The sequence below is a fragment of the Argentina anserina genome, chromosome 2 (assembly GCF_933775445.1).
Source record: "Argentina anserina chromosome 2, drPotAnse1.1, whole genome shotgun sequence".
NCBI classification, from domain to species: Eukaryota; Viridiplantae; Streptophyta; class Magnoliopsida; order Rosales; family Rosaceae; genus Argentina; species Argentina anserina.
Window position 1 is genome coordinate 18,218,962 of NC_065873.1, and position 18,628 is coordinate 18,237,589.

Consider the following 18,628-nt stretch of genomic DNA (forward strand, 5'->3'; position numbering starts at 1 on the left):
CGTAGTTGTTTGTCATTTACGTGATTTTTATTTGTGAGAATGTTCCATAATCTCACTGTTAAGCTTTCACATCAAAAACTTAATTTCTTTCGTTTCCATGACTGCCCAATTAGAGTTTTAGAAATACCTTTATAAAGTGTTTGAAGAAGATGTGATGTTTGCAAAATACATAACCAATATTAACTTGGGTATAAAGAACAATTTTAAAATATAAGATTGGTTTTGGATTAAGATGGGTCCATGAGAGCAGAAATTAGTTATAGTTGGAATGTGGATTCAAATCATGAGAAGCTGACAATTTCCTGACATTTTCCATCTGATAAGTTATATTTGGCTACAAGCAGGAGATGACTTACGGCCTCACAAATTTAGAATAACGGGAAGTTGTTAATCAACAAGGCATTGAACCCAAAAGGGAGAAAATACAAAGGTAGTAGTATCCAACTTACAACTCCATCCAGCTCGTATGTAATGAATCAATAACTCTCCAAAATTAGAAGCCATAGTCCTCTCTTTCCTTTTTGTTTTCTTCTCATCCTCCACAAATGGGACTCGGGCAGGAAGTTCAACTTCTAAACTACACCCATGGCTTACTTGAAACGCCACGGTCCTTTTTAAAACTGTACAAATTCAAAATATAAAATTAACAAGCTTCAAACCCAGAATCCATCGTTCCACGGACGCTTTCCAAGCAGACCTCCATGCTCACTCATACTTCCTCTCGCTCTGTAGAAAGTCGGCTTGCTTCGGATGGTTCTTAATGGCCCTGATCTATTGCCATGTCTAATTGGTAAGGATACCTCATTCCCCACCAAACTTGAAGCTGAAAACGGTCTGTTTTCCATGTCTTCAAGGGTCCCTGAGCTATACTCCATTGTAATGAAGGAAGAGGCTTGCCCGTAATTTAGTCGGGGAGTGAGTCCACCGGCATTCCACCAACTGCTATCGGAAGGGGCAAGATCACATTTAAAGGAGTCCGGGACAGAAGACTCCTTTTGACTATGGCAGTCCCCACCAGTCTCATCAGTGTCGTTGTATATCAGTTTCAGAGCCTGCACAACCTCACCCATAAAAGGTCTGTGAGTGACCTCAGGATGAACACACATGGAAGCAATGGCTGCCACTTTAGCCATATCATCAAAGTCATAAGTTCCAGCTAAGGCAGGATCCACCAACTGCTGCAAACCTTCTCTGCTGGTTAGCAACGGTCTTGACCACGTGACCAAATTCTCTTGGCCCTGAGGGTGAGACATATCAACAGGTTTTCTTCCGGAGAGAAGTTCCAGCAGCACAACTCCATAACTGTAAACATCACTCTTGACAAGTAAGTGTCCTGTCATCGCATATTCTGGGGCTACATACCTGTAAATCAATCGGCCATACTGTTAAATTCAGAATAACAAATAAAAGGACTATTAGTTTAATCTTGCAATAGGTAAATTTCAATTCATTTGGCATGTTTAGTACTTATCATAAACGATTAAAGGTTCTGGATTTCCTGAACAGCATAGCTATATGCCTCACAAAATATAAGATAACAGATCTTCAAAATGAATTCTTAAATCATGTTATGTGATTACCCAAAAGTTCCCATGACCCTTGTAGAGATGTGATGACTTCCTTCAGTTGCTTCCCTAGCCAACCCAAAATCGGAAACCTTGGGAGTGAAGTCGTCTTCTAGCAAAACATTACTAGCCTTGAAGTCTCGGTGAATAACACGTGGATTAGAATCTTCATGAAGATAGGCTAATCCCCTTGCCGCCCCAAGGGCAATCTTCATCCTTGCATCCCAGTCAAGAGGGCCATTTTTCTTGTCAACACCTAGAAATGAAATCATAAATAAAATTCGTATGAATTTTAAGGCTTCCAAGAAACCAGACTGAATATGAAAATCCTTGAAGAGAGGGGAAATCAAAAGGCCTATTCAGGTACTTTGGTAATATACATATATATATGGACAGAGAGGATTAGAAGCGGACGCATAGTGCGGATTTGCCCGTTCCGGCGACCGGCGACGCACAACGACGGCGCGGTAGTGCCGGCCGTGCTCTCCCCCCCCCCCCCTTGGTGCTCCTGTCTGTGCCGGCCGGAGCTCCAGCGCTATCCGTTGTGCGTCGCCGGAATCGCTGACGTCTGCACTTTTGGTGCACTGCAGACGTCTGCTCTATAACCAGCCTCTCTCTCTCTCTCTCTCTCTATATATATATATATATATATATATATATATATAATTGAGACGAGATTGGTTTTCTAATTCAACAAAACAATGTTAAGCCAAAGAAAGAGATTAAAGTTGAGAAGAAAGCATACCATGCAAATGGGACTCAACACTGCCATTGCGAATAAGCTCATATACCAAGCTGCGTGTGTGCCCTTCGATACATATCCCTATCAGTTTCACAAGATTACGGTGATGTAATCGGCTTAACATCTCAACTTCGGCAATGAATTCACGGTCTCCATTTTGATTATTGTCCCTTGTAAGCACTTTGACTGCTACTTCAGTCCCATCCTCCATGATTCCATGGTAAACACGTCCAAATCCTCCTTCTCCTAAAACCCTTTGAGAACTGAACTTATTTGTTGCTTTCTCAAGCTCAGAACGCGGGAATGTTTTAACAGAGAGAATACTGGTTGGCACGGTGGAAAATAGGGACACTGAAGTGGAGCTTGCAATGCTACTTGATAACATAGACCCAGTGCCTACATGATACACAGAAACGTCAATCAGTGTACAGTACACTTAATAGTTAAATATACTGTATCTGCAGCCACAAAAGGGGAATGCTTATGAAATGGAGTCAACATCTATTCTGTAAACAAACTCTATAAACCTGAACAACGAATCCCACAACCAGAGAACTGCTAACTGGCTTGCCAGCCTCAAGTCATGGTACTTTGGTTAATTAGTTTTTACAAGGTTATCCCAAGATACCATGATATATCAGGTTGTAAAAAAGTAGAGAATAGTAACAAAAACTGGAGAAAAAAAGGTTTTGGCTTTAGGTTATCCAGCTTTCAAAGGTTATCCAAAGACACCATAATATTGGGAAGTGAAAAGACAAAAGACAAAATTATCAAAAGCTGGAGATAAAGGTATTTGCTTTCTGAACTTTTAACACAAACACTATGTGATTACCACTATTTTATCCCAATACACGCTCGAAAGTTTTTGACAAATATATGCACCTATGTGAAAATTTTCACATAATTAGATCAAATTGATGTACAAGCAATGTAAGTGATTAGCCTAACAATGAGAACCACAACCTCAATAAGCAACCCAACTAAGTATGCTCCTGAGGGCCTGTGGGGAATAGAAGTGCATTGCTCTCCCTTACCCATAAAGTAAACCCAAAACTAAGAGCAATGACAATGGAATAGAAGTGCATTGCTCTCCCTTACCCATAAAGTAAACCCAAAACTAAGAGCAATGACAATGAAATAGTAACCAGGATCCAGGTAACTCTGAACATGAAAATCCATACTTACCATATCTTTTGTGGATTGATGATTCGCGTGCAGGACCGACAGCACTAGACGGTCTTCCAACTTTCCTCCATTTTATGAACACCAAGATTGCTCCAAGAATAACCAATAGGAGTACAAAGGCTGAGAGGGCAATAATGGCAATGGTTCTTATATTCATCCTCTGGTTCTTTCTGGGAAACTTCGCAGTGATAGGTAGGTTTTGAGGACTACTGGTTGGTCCATTTCCCTTCAAATATGGTGGTGAAGAAGGTATTCCTGATAATAATTGTTTCAGTCTCAACCACAATATATACTCAAATAATAAGCCAAAGAATACGAGATTTGGGATTGGTACCTGGGTAACTAATGTACAGCACTTCATAATTGCCAAAAATACTAAGATTGAGAGGCACTTTCTTGTGCTTAAATCTATCATACGTCAGCATCGCAGTGGTATTATCAAACTTCTCTCCTAAAGGAACCAAGTTAATATCCACTACTGTTCTTCCTTGATTTTGACTGTCAGCAGTTGCACCCGTTATTACAACTTGACTCTGTGCCAAATACGTGCCTTCAGCAACCTCAATCTCCAACTCACTCATTACTGGAAAAATATAATTAGTACCTATATCCAGTAAAAGTTTGATTTTCATGGGAAACACACAACCACAAGGTGAACCAAATGGAGATGCAGTAAGTGGATCCACACAAACTTGATCACAACCTGCAAATAATACCATGATAAAGAAGTAACTAACAAGGCACAACACAGGATAAACATTGTAAGAGATGAAAAAGGTTTCTTAGAGTTAAACAAACAATGTCTTCAGGTTTCCAAGATCTGAGTCCTAGTTTTGAAGTAGAGGCGGAGGCAGAAGTTGGACTAGCTACCCCTTTAACCCAGGATAGGAAAAGTTCAAGAAAGCCTCAACCTCATCTTACAAACCATGTAAATTAGCAGACCATTATTTTATTAGATTTTGATTACAGAAGTAGTTAAACCACACTAAAAAATTGCCTCAGCAGAGGAGTGGTTATAAGGCACTAAATAATTTTTGTTTAGAGATAATAAGCAAGGTGACACCCAACTAGCCAAATAAGGGTTCTTGGCCCTCTGAGCCAAAAAAAAAAATCTGAATATATCATTTGGTTTGAATATTCACCAATCTCAAAAATCTATTGAATGAGTAGATGTAGTAACAGGTAATGGCCCCTGACACTGACAAATTTGAGGCCCTATATTATTACCTGGGACTTTTGACGGAGCGGGAGCAACAGCATGGGGTCTTCCTTTCCCATGGTGATGGTGATGATGATGATGATGACGGAGTGGTGGTGCAGGCAAACTGCTGGGAGCTGAAATAGATAATTTAACATCAAGTCAGGTCACAGAAATGGAATATATGGTCAATATAATTTTGTCTTCAGGTGATATATACCTAAATAAACTGGAGAAGGTGCAGGTGCAAAGGATGCTGAAGCAGGCTTGGTCATTCGTCTTTTCGACAATTTTGAAAAATCATATGGAAAACGCATCAAAATTGACCTTGCTGCAAATGGTAGTACAACGATATATATCATAAGCTATACAAAGAAGTTAATTTAACCGAATGAGGACGCATAAATAAACACTGGCAAATAATTTGCAGCATTGATTTCCAACAAGAGTTTCTCTATATGAGTTCCGAAAAGTTAATTTACACCTCAACACCAATGTATTTAAGCATTTAAACAAAATATTGCCCCTGGCAAGTGGACTACACACAAATAGTAGCTCACTTACCGAAACCTCTCAAAGAAAATTGTTGATTCGAAATCTGAGGAGGAGTTAGTGACAATTGCCCTGAAATCATACGAAAACACGAATTAAATTACAGCTGCTAATTAGTACTATCTAGCATCACCAAAATGTGGAATATAAACTTCAATCACAAAACAAAAGATAATCAAACACAAATCCATATATGAACTTAAATTCAAATCCAAATTGCTGAAAATTGTGATGATATACCTGAGCAATAGAAAACCGAGTTGAGTTGGAGAAGAAGAACAAAAGGAAGGAGAAGCAGAATCGGTGGAGAACGCATTGTCTCTCAAATCCACAGAAAACACTATCAGAGGCAACGAGCTCCGAGCTGGAGAGAAGAACAGACTGGCCGGAGAATCCCACACTGTCGGTGAAGCAGCAGCGGCCGGCGGCGAGCCTCTCCGTCGCATTTCGAGACCAAACAGAGCAAATTCGTCATGGCTTTTTTGCGCAGGGCTGAGAAGGATAAGAGTGAGCGGCTACTGAAACAAAAGCTAAAACCCTAGGAGAGAGAAGAAAAAGAAGAGCCCGGACATTGCGGGTGGGCGGGCTCTTGCAGATCCATGAAATGCGGCAAAAGATCTAAGAGGAGCGGAGGGGTTTGTTTTAGAGAGAGAAAATGTGGGTGGCCTAGAGAGAGAGAGAGAGAGAGAGAGAATTGAGCTGAAGAAGAGATCTTGAGGTTGAAGAAGAAGAGGAGAGAGAGAGAGAGAGTGAGTGAGGTGAGGGACTTTATTGCTGCTGTCTGTGAGTGCGAGTGTTAGCTCCAGCAGGACCTGGTCATTTTGGGTAAAGAGGGCGGTGTGATCCACGCGCCAAGAGGAGGAGCGGGTCCCAATCTAAACGCTCTAAGGTTCGCGGCCGTTTCGTATCCCAGTTGGGGGAAAACCGTTTTTCTGTTGCGCTAAACGTTAATTTTTGAATGGCGTTAATTATAGAATACTACATCTCACCTGATTAGGAAGTTTCTTGTAATTTGACTGTCAGAATTTGAAATTTAAAATAGAGTATCTGCGTACTGTATTTGAAAAGAATTCTACCATCCCTTAGATTTTCGGGCCTATAGGCGGAGCGAAAAGATGGGGCTTCTTATCTTTTAACGTAATCACAATTTTTTTCTATGAATGCAACATAGTTTGCAAATTGAAATTTGCATACAAGACTTATCTACAAGTTAAATTCAATAATTTTTTTAAACAAAAAAGAAAAAAAATACAAAGGAGCCCTATAACATGACGGTTAGGGAATAAATCAAGCTGAATAGTTAAATTCAATAGTTAAATTGAAATTGTTCTTTTTCTATTACCCTAATTTCCAAGAATGCTAGAAACTAAAAAACAAAAAATTGATCTTTTTCGTAGAGGAGCAAATGACGAACAATTACAAAAAGATATAAATAATTATAGATATAGCCGACGAAAAAACAAGATCAAAGTATGATTGTATGAAACTGAGAAGAATTAACTAGAGTCACAGCCGAAAAGGAAAATTTAGAAAATCTAAAACTCTTTACTTCACTTTAACCTTATATACATAAATAATATTATTTTTAACTAAAAAATATACACGGCTTTTTTTTTCAGGGGCCTACCTAGGTAGGGGCTCTAGGCGGCCGCCTGCTAGGCCTAGCCCCAGGGCCGGCCCTGGTATAGACAGAGTAAATTTGATTCTGAAGTTTCTTGTAACCCTATGCCACATTAACAATAATAGTTCTTACCATCGAGGATAATGTACACCCTAAAATTGGGTTTTACGAGCACCTTATTTTTATTGTGTAGGTTTATTACTCTCTAGGCTAAATTAGACAATTAGTCATCTTCTTTCAGACATTAGTTGTTTTTACGATTGGGATATGTCGGGTCGGGTTTAGGCTTAAACCAAACTCAAATCGTTTTAAACGGTTTTACAAAAAAATAAACCACAACCGCATTTTAAATGGGCTTAGCCGAATTAAACGGTTTAACTGAATTTCAATTCGGTCTATATCAGTTTCGGTTGTAAAAATGGGTCATTTTATAATTCAGACATGTATTCATGCGCATTTTTCAGTTTCCAAGCCCAAATGGCTTCTCTTTTAACCACAAAGACCTAAAAGTTCCACAACTTACATATATCTCAACTCAAAAAACCTACATAAGTACTAAAGTTCATAGTTGCATCACATCACACTTAAAACATCACAACATAATTAGAAGTTCAACATACAGTACCATAAATCCATACCTAGCAGTTCAACATCACAATTCATAGATTAAGTTACAAACCACTAAAAACAAGAAATAAAAAATAACTAGCAGTCAAGTGTTCATCATAAATTAAAAAAATCTTCCATAGATTAAGTCCTAGTTGTTGCATTTCAACATCAGTAGAGTCAGCAACCAGCATCATCAAATCCCATCAATTTTCTTGTGCCATCACTCACAAACTGAGGAGGAACTATCAGACCTCCTAGTAACAAACAATAAGTGCACAAGTGTTAGAATAGTGAGAATACAATATTATACAAACTAGATTCAGTAGATAAAGAGCAAACACGGTTACTACCTTCAAACAAAGATAAAGAACACAAAGGAAATTAAAGCAAAAATTGCAAATCCCCAAATCGAAACCCTAAAATTGAAATCCACAATTGCAAATCCACAAATCGAGTGACTAAAGTAATAAATTAGAAGTAGAGAGAAGTGAAAGATCAAGAAATATATAAGAACTTGAGACTTGAGAGTGAAAGACTAAGGTGCATAGACGAAATTTCATTTTTATGAACTATAGAAAAATGGTTCTTTGGGATTGTATTAGGATTTATCTCCATTAATCATGTATAAGGGATTGTGTTAGAATATGATAAATTCCTCATATAGTACCTGATGTATGGCTACTTAGACAATTTGATACCTGATGTATGAAAACAGACAATTTGGTACCTGAAATTCTCATTTGTAAGTCAATTTGATACTTCTATATTTTTGACCATATTTTCAAAGTTATTTTCTGTCATTATAGATCTAAACTCTCTAAATCCACATTGCATTTTTTTCCTATAATTGCCTCTCTATAGAGATAATTAAATTGAGTTATCTCCTCCACTTGTCATCCCATTTACATATATCAAAAATAATATTTTCTCGCGAAGAAAATAAATTGTCTTTATGTAATCACAATTTTTTTTAAATTACATATAACTGATAATAAATTAGATGTGATAGTTATATCAAGAAAATTTAAATTTAGATATAAAATCATAACAAATGCTAAGTGGAGGAGTTATATCAAAATTTTTGTGATAATTTTTAAAGACAATTTGGAGATAATAGGAAAAAAAATGAAGTAGAGTCACTAAAGTGTGAATTAATGAGTTTAGATCTATAATGACGAAACTAACCTTGAAAATATTGTCAAAATTGATAGAATTACCGAATTGACTTACAAATGAGAATTTCATGTACTAAATTGTTCATTTTCATACATCATATATCAAAATTGTCCAAATAGCCATATATCATGTACCATAGGAGGAATTTACCCGTTAAAATAATGGCTCCACCCCGCCAGGTACACTTGACAGCCACCTTCCACATTTTGCCCACCTAGAATGACCTGAATCCATCTCTAGATCGAACCAGATTTAGGTGTCCCAACTCGGAACCGCCACCACAAGCCCACGACCATGTTGGACAAGAAACCTTCCAAATTGAAGAAAGCCCAGCCTCTGATCTGACTTTATTAATTGAGTAGTATGACCTCATCTCAATCCCATAAGGGAATGATCAAACCTGTCTAACGACAACAAAGAGGCTCGCCACCGGACAGGGCGGCAAAAAACTTTTTTCGAAACACAGGTGTGTGTAACAGTGTAAGCACGTTTCCAAAGTTGTGGAATTTTTCCTTCATTGAGTAGTTGGTAATATTGAGCTTTTGCTCTAGCCTATGTTGTAACGCCCCATACTAAGAATTTCTAGTATTTAATTTTTTTTAACATCGTATTTGAATATCCACTAGCCTTATCGTTAGATTAGCCTATTTTATTAGGGAGTAAAATTTTACTTTATCAAAAAAAAAATTTCATAGTATAGAAAAATAGAGTTCGACGGTACGAAAGCATAGCCGCTAACGGTACGTTATACAGAGTTAAAACGAGCAAATGACAACTATTTTGATGTGAGGGGGCACTTTGGTCTTTTCCTATGTAAAATTATGGGTTTAATTAAGTATCCCTCTCCCCCCTAATCAGTTTTCCACGGGGAAAAACTGAGAATAAGAGAGAGAAGGAGAAAGGCACGGCCTCCTTGGTGCCACCGTGAAGACCACCTCGCCGCCGTCAACTCCGGTCACCTCCGGCCACAAAATTGGTATCATTCTCTTTGTCTCTTCATCCTTTTTCTATTCATACTAGCCATATAGTTTATTTCTCCTTGTGGCCAACAAATCGGATTAGAGAAGAATTGAAGCTTTTCCAGTGAAATTCGCAATTTCCGGCCAAATGGTCAAGAGTTTGGAGAAGGCCAAGTTATAATCTTAATCTATACTCTTGGGTAATCTTTTAAGTATAGGATTGTATCTATATTTGAAGTTTTTGGTGATTGAAAGTTTGGCCACCATGAACCACCGCGGCTCCGCCGCATTTGGTGGTGTTCCTTGATATTTTAAATCAATTTTAGGCCTTATTATACCTTCCTAAGTATGTGGGAGTTAGTCTAAGTGAATCGTTAATTTTTGGGTGAGGAATTAGAATTTGGTGATGAGACGTAATTGGTGAACGATAGGTTTGGTTACTATTATAGATGCTTGGGTGATCGTATGTCGGGTTTCGTCAAAGAGTGAGCGGCGATTACTAGGATGCATCCATGATGTATTGACTTAATTTATCTAAATTTGAGTTTAAATTATTATTTGGTTAGGTGATTCGATAGTGCAAGCTTCCGAGGACGATCTCGAGACGGGACACACCTAGCCACCCTCATTGTGAGTTGGATTTTGTTTTTTTTTAAGAAATGCATGAAATTAATCATTTAGCTTTAAATTTCTTGACTTAATTATTTCATTTGCATGAGAATCTATTATGCTCAAAGTAAATTATTTATACTTTAAAAGCAAATAAATTTCCTATGTTTTAAAGAGATTTTTATTATTAAATCTACTATTCATGGAATTTTATTAAGTTCTTCCGTAAATAAATTGGTTATATTTTAATAAGAAGATTTTTATTTTATATTCAGTTATAATAGTTATTGAGTTTCGAAAATTTCGATTTTTATTTAAGTTGTTATATGGGAATTTGTATTTAATATTAAGTTGGTTATTTACTTCTTCTCCACTAAACTCTAGCAACTCGACATCTCATTTGAATCAACGAGACATAGGCAAGCCCTATCAACTCGGCTATTCCATTGAAAATAAATAAGATATAGGCAACATATATGTTCAAATAAAAGAAGGATACTTGTTTTCAATTATCTTACGAGTACCCAATCCCAGCAACACATCAATACAATGATCCAATTTATTCCGTTACGTGCACGTATACCATCACGCTCTGCTTGTATATCGGCGGACGCACAAGTGCATGACCAGTTACCCCCGTTCTACCTGATGTGCACAGGTGTACGACCAGTTATCCCTCACTACCGCTTTGCTTATGTTGAGTACGAATTCAACATAAGTGCACGACCAGTAGTTCGCCACACTCTGCCTAATTTTTAACTTAGTCATATTAGGTGTATGACCAGTTTAGTTTTGGGTACAAGTTTGGTAGTAATTTGAGTTTTTCCCAACTAAAGATGCAAGGAGTGTTGTTATTTTTAAGCTCTTCCTTTACTTGTGAGTTTATGTTATGACAATGATATATTTTGTTATGAGTTTTATCTCTTGAAATATAGTTTTATAATTATATTTTTGTCCTCTCACTGAGTTTGTCTCACGTTTTCCATGTTTTCTCGGGGATTTTTGGTTTTCGTTTTGCCCAGGTAGTAGATTTCGCTGAGGTCGGACCGCACCACGTTGAGGCATCCACCTTATCCACTGTCATCCTTTCAGACTTTTAGGATTTGTTCCTTTCGCACTCTTTTGCTTTTATGTTCTTCAATTGATTTAGTAGTTTTATGCTCTGGTGTAACTATAAGTTGGATACGGGAATTTTAGTTGTAATAGTTAGGCTAGTGACCTCATATTTTAGGTTGGTGGTGAATGATTTTATGAGGGACAAGAGGTCCTATTTGGTAGTTAATACTTACGTATGTTATTAGAAGTGCAAATTTTTGAATTTTAGGTTTGGGGTTAGTCAAATTATAGGGGGGGTTATGCCGAATTTTCGACATAATTGTTCTCTAATTTTGGCTACACAGGTCCATCTCGGATTTCAGGGGGGAAATCCGGGAGTGGGTCTGTCATATGTTGTCAATTGATTTAATTCAATCAGTTTTACTCAGTTCGGCTTATGTATCGATATTGACTATGATTACACATTTACCATTCCTTGATTAAACTAGTTTGATGTTATTGATGTTAAAGCGACATGTTGCATAGAAAATATGGGGAGCACATCACCTCTCCCTAAAATGATTGTGTCAAACCTATGACACCCATAATAATCTAACACATGTTCATTTTCATTATAGAGACTAATTTGTTAAAGTTATCAGTTTAATATTTTTTCTTGTCTGTTTAACTAAAATTCTATCTCTCTCTTCTTCTCTACCCATATCAATTTACATGGTTGGGGAGTTTCCTTACTTGATTTATGGAGCATATTTGGCCCTGTGCTCAGCATTCCGAGTTGTTGAATGGCGCGGCTGCGGAGCAAGGTAGGGATGTCGCCCGTTGGGTGGCGGTGTCGAAGTCCTAGATCTGGGGCAGATCAGATCGGTAGTCTTGGATCCGGGGCGTCGTTGCTGCAATGCTATTGGAGTTTTTTGGCGGCAAGGTGGCTTCAGTTGGTGTGATGGCCTTTTCTGGTTCCGGCGAGGTTAGTGATGGCAAGCCATCGGTCGTTGGGTGGTAACTGGCGGTTGCGGTGAGGCACCGTTATCGTTCAAATGTGGGTTTTTTCGTGGTGCGTTGCATTCCTTCGACGACAACACATGGTGCTTTACTGTGGGCTTGGGTCAGTACAAGCCTAGGTGGAGTTTGGGATTTGAGGCCCCTTCATTGTTGGGTCAAGATCTGGGATCCTGGTGGATGGTCCTTGTTTAAAGGGTTTTTCGCCTATCTGAGAGGCTCCTCTTGAGGATGACTCCTCAAGATGATTCGAAAGCGCTCTCAACGTAATCCAAATAAGTGAGCCTCGTGTCACATCCCGCCAAACTTAAGCAAAATTTTACCTTGAGCATTCTAGGCGGGTCCGGAATATGGTGGAACCCTTTGGAAGAACCTAGAAGATGTTAGAAGTCTCAAGAAGCCTTGGGACATTTCCGGAAATCTCTAGAACCTTGGAGAGGCTAGTGGAACTAGACTATTCAAGAATCCTCTAGAACACTCAAGGATAATCTCAAAGTCTTATAGATTTGGATAGACTTAAGGAGAGTCATCTAGAACTCTCTAGCCTTGTAGATTTGGATAGACTCAAGGAGAGTTATCTAGAATATACATAGTCCTAGAAGTATCTAGAACTTGTAAAGTAGGATGAGGAGGCCTATAAATAGCAAGGCACCCCTCTCATTTACACCATCAAGTAATCAAGCAAGCTATCAAGCATACTTGTAAGTTCTCTCTTGTTCAATATAAGTTCTCTTTCGAGATATTCTTCTTTGCCTTTCAATTGTTCTAGCAGGGCATTTGCGAGAGTAAGGCTGACTTAGCATAAGGGAGCTGCTAAGGCCGCACGAGTTGCATAGCAAAAGAGTAAGCTCGTGACAGTTGGTATCAGAGCCGAAGTTCGATCAAGAGGCTAGCTCGACACAATGGCAAAGAACGGCAATCCTGTTGGTAGTGTTTCCGACGACACGCAAGAGAAGGGTCATGAAGAACTTGTCAACCCGACGGTTCCAAAGAAGGAACGAATGAAGGACATACTAGCTGCAATCGACTCACGACTAACCCAAGTGGAAGAGAGCGTGAGTGGCATGGGAGCCCAGGTGGAAGACTTGGAGGCAGAGGACGCCGCAATCCACACTGCGATCAAGGGCATGATGCTCAAGCTAGAAGAGTCCTTGCAAGGCGAGATAGACAAGGTTCGCGAGGAGTTCATGGGGGAACTCGCCCGGATGCGTGAAGTTCAAGAAAGGGAGCACAATAGCATGCTTGCACGCATGGAGGAGATGCAGGCAGATTATGCACGCATGGAAGCTATGCAGGCAGACCTTGCCCTATGCAAGCGCGCACTAGCCGCGGGGGCTAGCACCAGCAGCAGCGTAGAGGCCAAGCGGATCGAGGCGCCAAAGCCAAAGAGCTTCGGAGGCATGCGCAACGCTCGAGAAGTAGACAACTTCTTATGGGGGCTAGATCAATACTTTGGGGCCGTAGGCATCATGGAGGAAGATGCCAAAATAAAGACCGCGTCTCTTTATCTCACCGACACCGCCATGTTATGGTGGAGGAGAAGGCGAGGAGATGTCGAAAGAGGTACGTGCACCATCTCTACCTTTGATGACTTTGTGAAAGAGCTTAAGAAGCAGTTTTATCCCGAGAATGCCGAGGATGAGGCAAGAGCTCGCTTGCGAAGGCTCAAGCACACCGGGCCAATTTGTGATTATGTTAGAGAATTCACTAACTTGGTGCTTGAGATTCCCGACCTGTCCGACAAGGATGCTCTCTTCAACTTCATGGATGGTCTCCAATCATGGACCAAGACGGAGCTAAGGCGACGAGGAGTGCAAGACCTTGCTACCGCCATAGCCGTGGCCGAAAGCTTAGTTGATTTCTCAAGTCCAAGAGAGTCCACCAAGCCCAAGGAGAAGAGGAGCAGCTATGCCAAAGGTGGGGGAGACAAAATCCAACGCAAGGAGGAGCCCCGCCGTGAGAGCCACTCGGCAAGGTTCAAGGATAAAGGCAAGTCAAGAGACATGCGGAGCTCGGACAAGCCAAATGACAACAAGTGCTTCTTATGCGATGGTCCGCATTGGGCTAGACATTGCCCACAAAGGAGAGCACTAAGCGCGCTCTTGGGAAGTCATCAAGGCGAGAGTGAAGCCGAGGGTGGCAATGGAGGTGCACATTTGGGGTCTTTGCAGGTGCTTAATGCTATCCGCTCAACACCCAAGGTCCAAGCCAAAGGTTTGCTCTATACGGACATCACCATATGTGGGAAGCCAACAACGGCGATGCTCGACACGGGGGCAACTCACAACTTTATTTCCGTTGAAGAAGCACGCAAGCTTGGACTTAAGGCAACAAATGGAAGAGGTTCCATTAAGGCGGTTAACTCACCTGCCCGCCCAATACAAGGAGTAGTTCGAGGAGTCAAGACAAGCGTGGGAGCTTGGTGTGGGAACCTAGACTTCTCGATTGTACCGATGGATGACTACAAGGTAGTCTTGGGGTTGGAATTCCATGATCAAGTCAAGGCATTCCCGGTGCCATTCGCCAATAGCTTATGCATTATGGATGGCGAGAGGTCGTGTGTGGTGCCAACAACCCGAGGAGCAAAGCAAGACATCAAGGTCTTGTCGGCACTACAATTCAAGAAAGGCATCAAGAGGGAAGAGGAGAGCTACTTGGCCATCCTTAGTGAGTTTGATGATGAGGAGCCAAGGCCTCAAGATGACATGCCCAAGGAGGTAGCAGCAGTTCTTGAGGAGTTCAAGGATGTATCACCCGCGGAGCTGCCCAAGAGACTACCCCCAAGGAGAGAGATCGACCATGAGATAGAGTTGGAACCAGGGACCAAACCACCCGCCATGGGTGCATACCGCATGGCGCCACCGGAGTTAGCAGAACTAAGGAGGCAATTGAAGGAACTTTTGGACGCGGGGTTCATTAGACCTTCGAAAGCCCCATTCGGTGCCCCGGTGTTGTTCCAAAAGAAGAAGGACGGATCTCTACGCATGTGCATTGACTATAGGGCGCTCAACAAGATCACGGTAAAGAACAAATACCATATCCCTCTCATTGCCGATCTCTTTGATCAATTGGGTCATGCACGCTACTTCTCAAAGTTAGACCTTCGTTCGGGGTACTATCAAGTGCGCATTGCGGAGGGAGATGAGCCGAAGACCGCATGCATCACAAGGTATGGATCTTATGAATTTTTGGTCATGCCTTTCGGTCTAACTAATGCACCGGCGACATTTTGCACCTTGATGAACAAGTTATTCCACCCCTACTTGGATCGGTTTGTGGTCGTCTACTTGGACGACATAGTGGTATATAGCAAGACCATGCGGGAGCATGTGGAGCATTTGCGGGAAGTGCTCAAGGTTTTGCGGGAAAACCAACTATACGTCAAGATGGAGAAATGCTCATTCGCGAAGCCGGAAGTGTCGTTCTTAGGACACAAGATCAAGGACGGCAAGCTTATGATGGAGGATTGCAAAGTGCATTCCATCCAAGAATGGGAATCACCCACCAAGGTACATGACTTAAGATCTTTTCTTGGGCTAGTTAACTATTATCGCCGCTTTATCAAGGGATACTCGGCGAGGGCTGCACCATTAACTGACCTTCTCAAGAAGAACAAGGCATGGGAATGGACAACAAAGTGTCAAGAAGCCTTTGAAGACTTGAAGAAGGCAATATGCGAGGAGCCCGTACTTAGCCTACCGGATCACTCCAAGCCATACGAAGTGCACACCGATGCTTCCGACTTTGCCATCGGTGGAGTCCTCATGCAAGAAGGACATCCAATTGCTTATGAGAGTCGGAATCTCAATGACACGGAGCGGCGCTACACCGTGCAAGAGAAAGAGATGACTGCCATCATCCATTGCCTTCGAGTGTGGCGACATTACTTGCTTGGGACCAAGTTTGTGATCATGACCGACAATGTAGCAACAAGCTTCTTCCAAACTCAAAAGAAGCTAAGTCCAAAGCAAGCAAGGTGGCAAGACTTCTTGGCGGAATTTGACTACACCATGGAGTACAAACCCGGGAAGGCGAACGTGGTAGCGGATGCACTAAGCCGCAAGACGGAGTTTGCAAGCATCTCGCAAGTCACTAGCCCATTGCTAAGCAAGATCAAGGAGGGACTAAGGGTAGACCCTCAAGCACAAAGCCTCATCACCTTAGTAAAAGAAGGCAAAACTCGGAGGTTTTGGCTAGACGACGACCTTCTCTATACAACAGGCCGCCGCATCTACGTACCAAAGTGGGGAAGCTTGCGAAGGGAGCTAATCAAGGAGTGTCATGATTCCAAATGGGCCGGCCACCCAGGTATGAAACGCACACTTGCCTTGCTAAAGTCCATGTATTATTGGCCAAGGATGCGGGACGGGGTCGAAGAGTATGTGCGGACTTGTCTAGTTTGCCAACAAGACAAGATAGTTCAGCAGCAGCCGGGGGGCTTGCTAGACCCTTTACCCATTCCCGAGAGACCATGGGAGAGTGTCTCTATGGACTTCATCACTTGCCTGCCGAAGTCCGAGCAGTTTGGGAGCATCATAGTGGTAGTGGACAGATTCAGCAAGTATGCAACCTTCATGGCCGCATCAGCTGACTGCACCGCGAAGGAGACAGCAAGGCTATTCCTACGCAATGTAGTCAAGCTTTGGGGAGTTCCAAAGAACATTGTCAGCGACAGAGACCCGCGCTTCACGGGGAGATTTTGGACGGAGCTATTCAAAATGTTGGGGTCAGATTTGAACTTTTCAACAAGCTTCCATCCACAAAGCGACGGTCAAACGGAACGCATCAATGCTCTCTTGGAGCTATACTTACGGCACTATGTGAGTGCCAATCAAAAGGATTGGGCCAAGCTTCTAGATGTGGCGCAGTTTTCCTACAACCTGCAGCAAAGTGAGGCCACCAACAAAAGTCCTTTTGAGATCGTTTTGGGACAGCAGCCTACTACCCCTCTATCCCTTGCCACTCACTATGAAGGGAAGAGCCCAGCCGCATTTAAGTTTGCCAAGTCATGGCACGAGCAAGCAGAGTTAGCTCGAGCGGCGTTGCACAAGGCTGCCAAGAGGATGAAGAAGTGGGCAGACAAGAAGAGGAGGCATGTCGAGTTCAAGGAAGGCGACCTTGTACTTGTGAAACTCTTGCCGCAACAGTTCAAGGCCTTTAGGAAGGTGCACAAGGGCTTGATCCGCAGGTATGAAGGACCGTTTGAGGTGATCAAGCGCATAGGCAAAGTTTCATACAAGCTCAACCTCCCGCCCAAGTTAAAGATACATCCGGTCTTCCACGTGAGTATGTTGAAGCCATACAATGAGGACGAGGAAGACCCATCAAGGGGTATATCGCATCGGGCACCAACGGCGGTAATCACCAACTTCGACAAGGAAGTCGATGAAGTGCTCGCAGATCGGGTCATTCGACGTCGAGGCGTACCAAGTTACAAAGAGTACCTCATCAAGTGGCGAGGTCTGCCCGATACGGAAGCAAGCTGGGAGTCCGAGGATACGCTTTGGCAGTTCAAGGACATGATCCAGCAATACAATGAAGCGCGATGAGGGCATCGCGGGATCCGGTGGGGGAGAATGTCACATCCCGCCAAACTTAAGCAAAATTTTACCTTGAGCATTCTAGGCGGGTCCGGAATATGGTGGAACCCTTTGGAAGAACCTAGAAGATGTTAGAAGTCTCAAGAAGCCTTGGGACATTTCCGGAAATCTCTAGAACCTTGGAGAGGCTAGTGGAACTAGACTATTCAAGAATCCTCTAGAACACTCAAGGATAATCTCAAAGTCTTATAGATTTGGATAGACTTAAGGAGAGTCATCTAGAACTCTCTAGCCTTGTAGATTTGGATAGACTCAAGGAGAGTTATCTAGAATATACATAGTCCTAGAAGTATCTAGAACTTGTAAAGTAGGATGAGGAGGCCTATAAATAGCAAGGCACCCCTCTCATTTACACCATCAAGTAATCAAGCAAGCTATCAAGCATACTTGTAAGTTCTCTCTTGTTCAATATAAGTTCTCTTTCGAGATATTCTTCTTTGCCTTTCAATTGTTCTAGCAGGGCATTTGCGAGAGTAAGGCTGACTTAGCATAAGGGAGCTGCTAAGGCCGCACGAGTTGCATAGCAAAAGAGTAAGCTCGTGACACTCGTCTCACAAATCTTTATTTTTTCCACAGATTCCAAGTTTAGGGTTTATGGCATTGAGATTGCTAGACTTTGTTTAGTTTATTTCGCATGGTTCCATTAATTTGACAAAACCCTAATATGGGTGGATAATTTTTATGTTGTACTTCTACATTTTCTATCAATGACAAATCGTCGTTCATTAAAAAAAGGGATTTGAAGAATTTGTTCAATGTC

General features: G+C 41.5%; 1 protein-coding gene across 1 annotated transcript; it reads right to left on the bottom strand.

Moving 5' to 3' along the window:
* Nucleotides 1-326: 326 nt before the first annotated feature.
* On the bottom strand, nucleotides 327-5,919 carry LOC126782172 (receptor-like serine/threonine-protein kinase ALE2). The gene is made up of 9 exons (XM_050507362.1): nucleotides 5,483-5,919; nucleotides 5,255-5,314; nucleotides 4,911-5,021; nucleotides 4,720-4,827; nucleotides 3,827-4,195; nucleotides 3,493-3,747; nucleotides 2,311-2,703; nucleotides 1,581-1,821; nucleotides 327-1,362 (listed from the first exon to the last, which is right to left on the bottom strand). The coding sequence occupies exons 1-9, from the start codon at nucleotides 5,556-5,558 to the stop codon at nucleotides 654-656; spliced, it is 2,322 nt and encodes a 773-aa protein (XP_050363319.1). The 5' UTR covers nucleotides 5,559-5,919; the 3' UTR covers nucleotides 327-653.
* Between the last annotated feature and the right edge of the window lie 12,709 nt (nucleotides 5,920-18,628).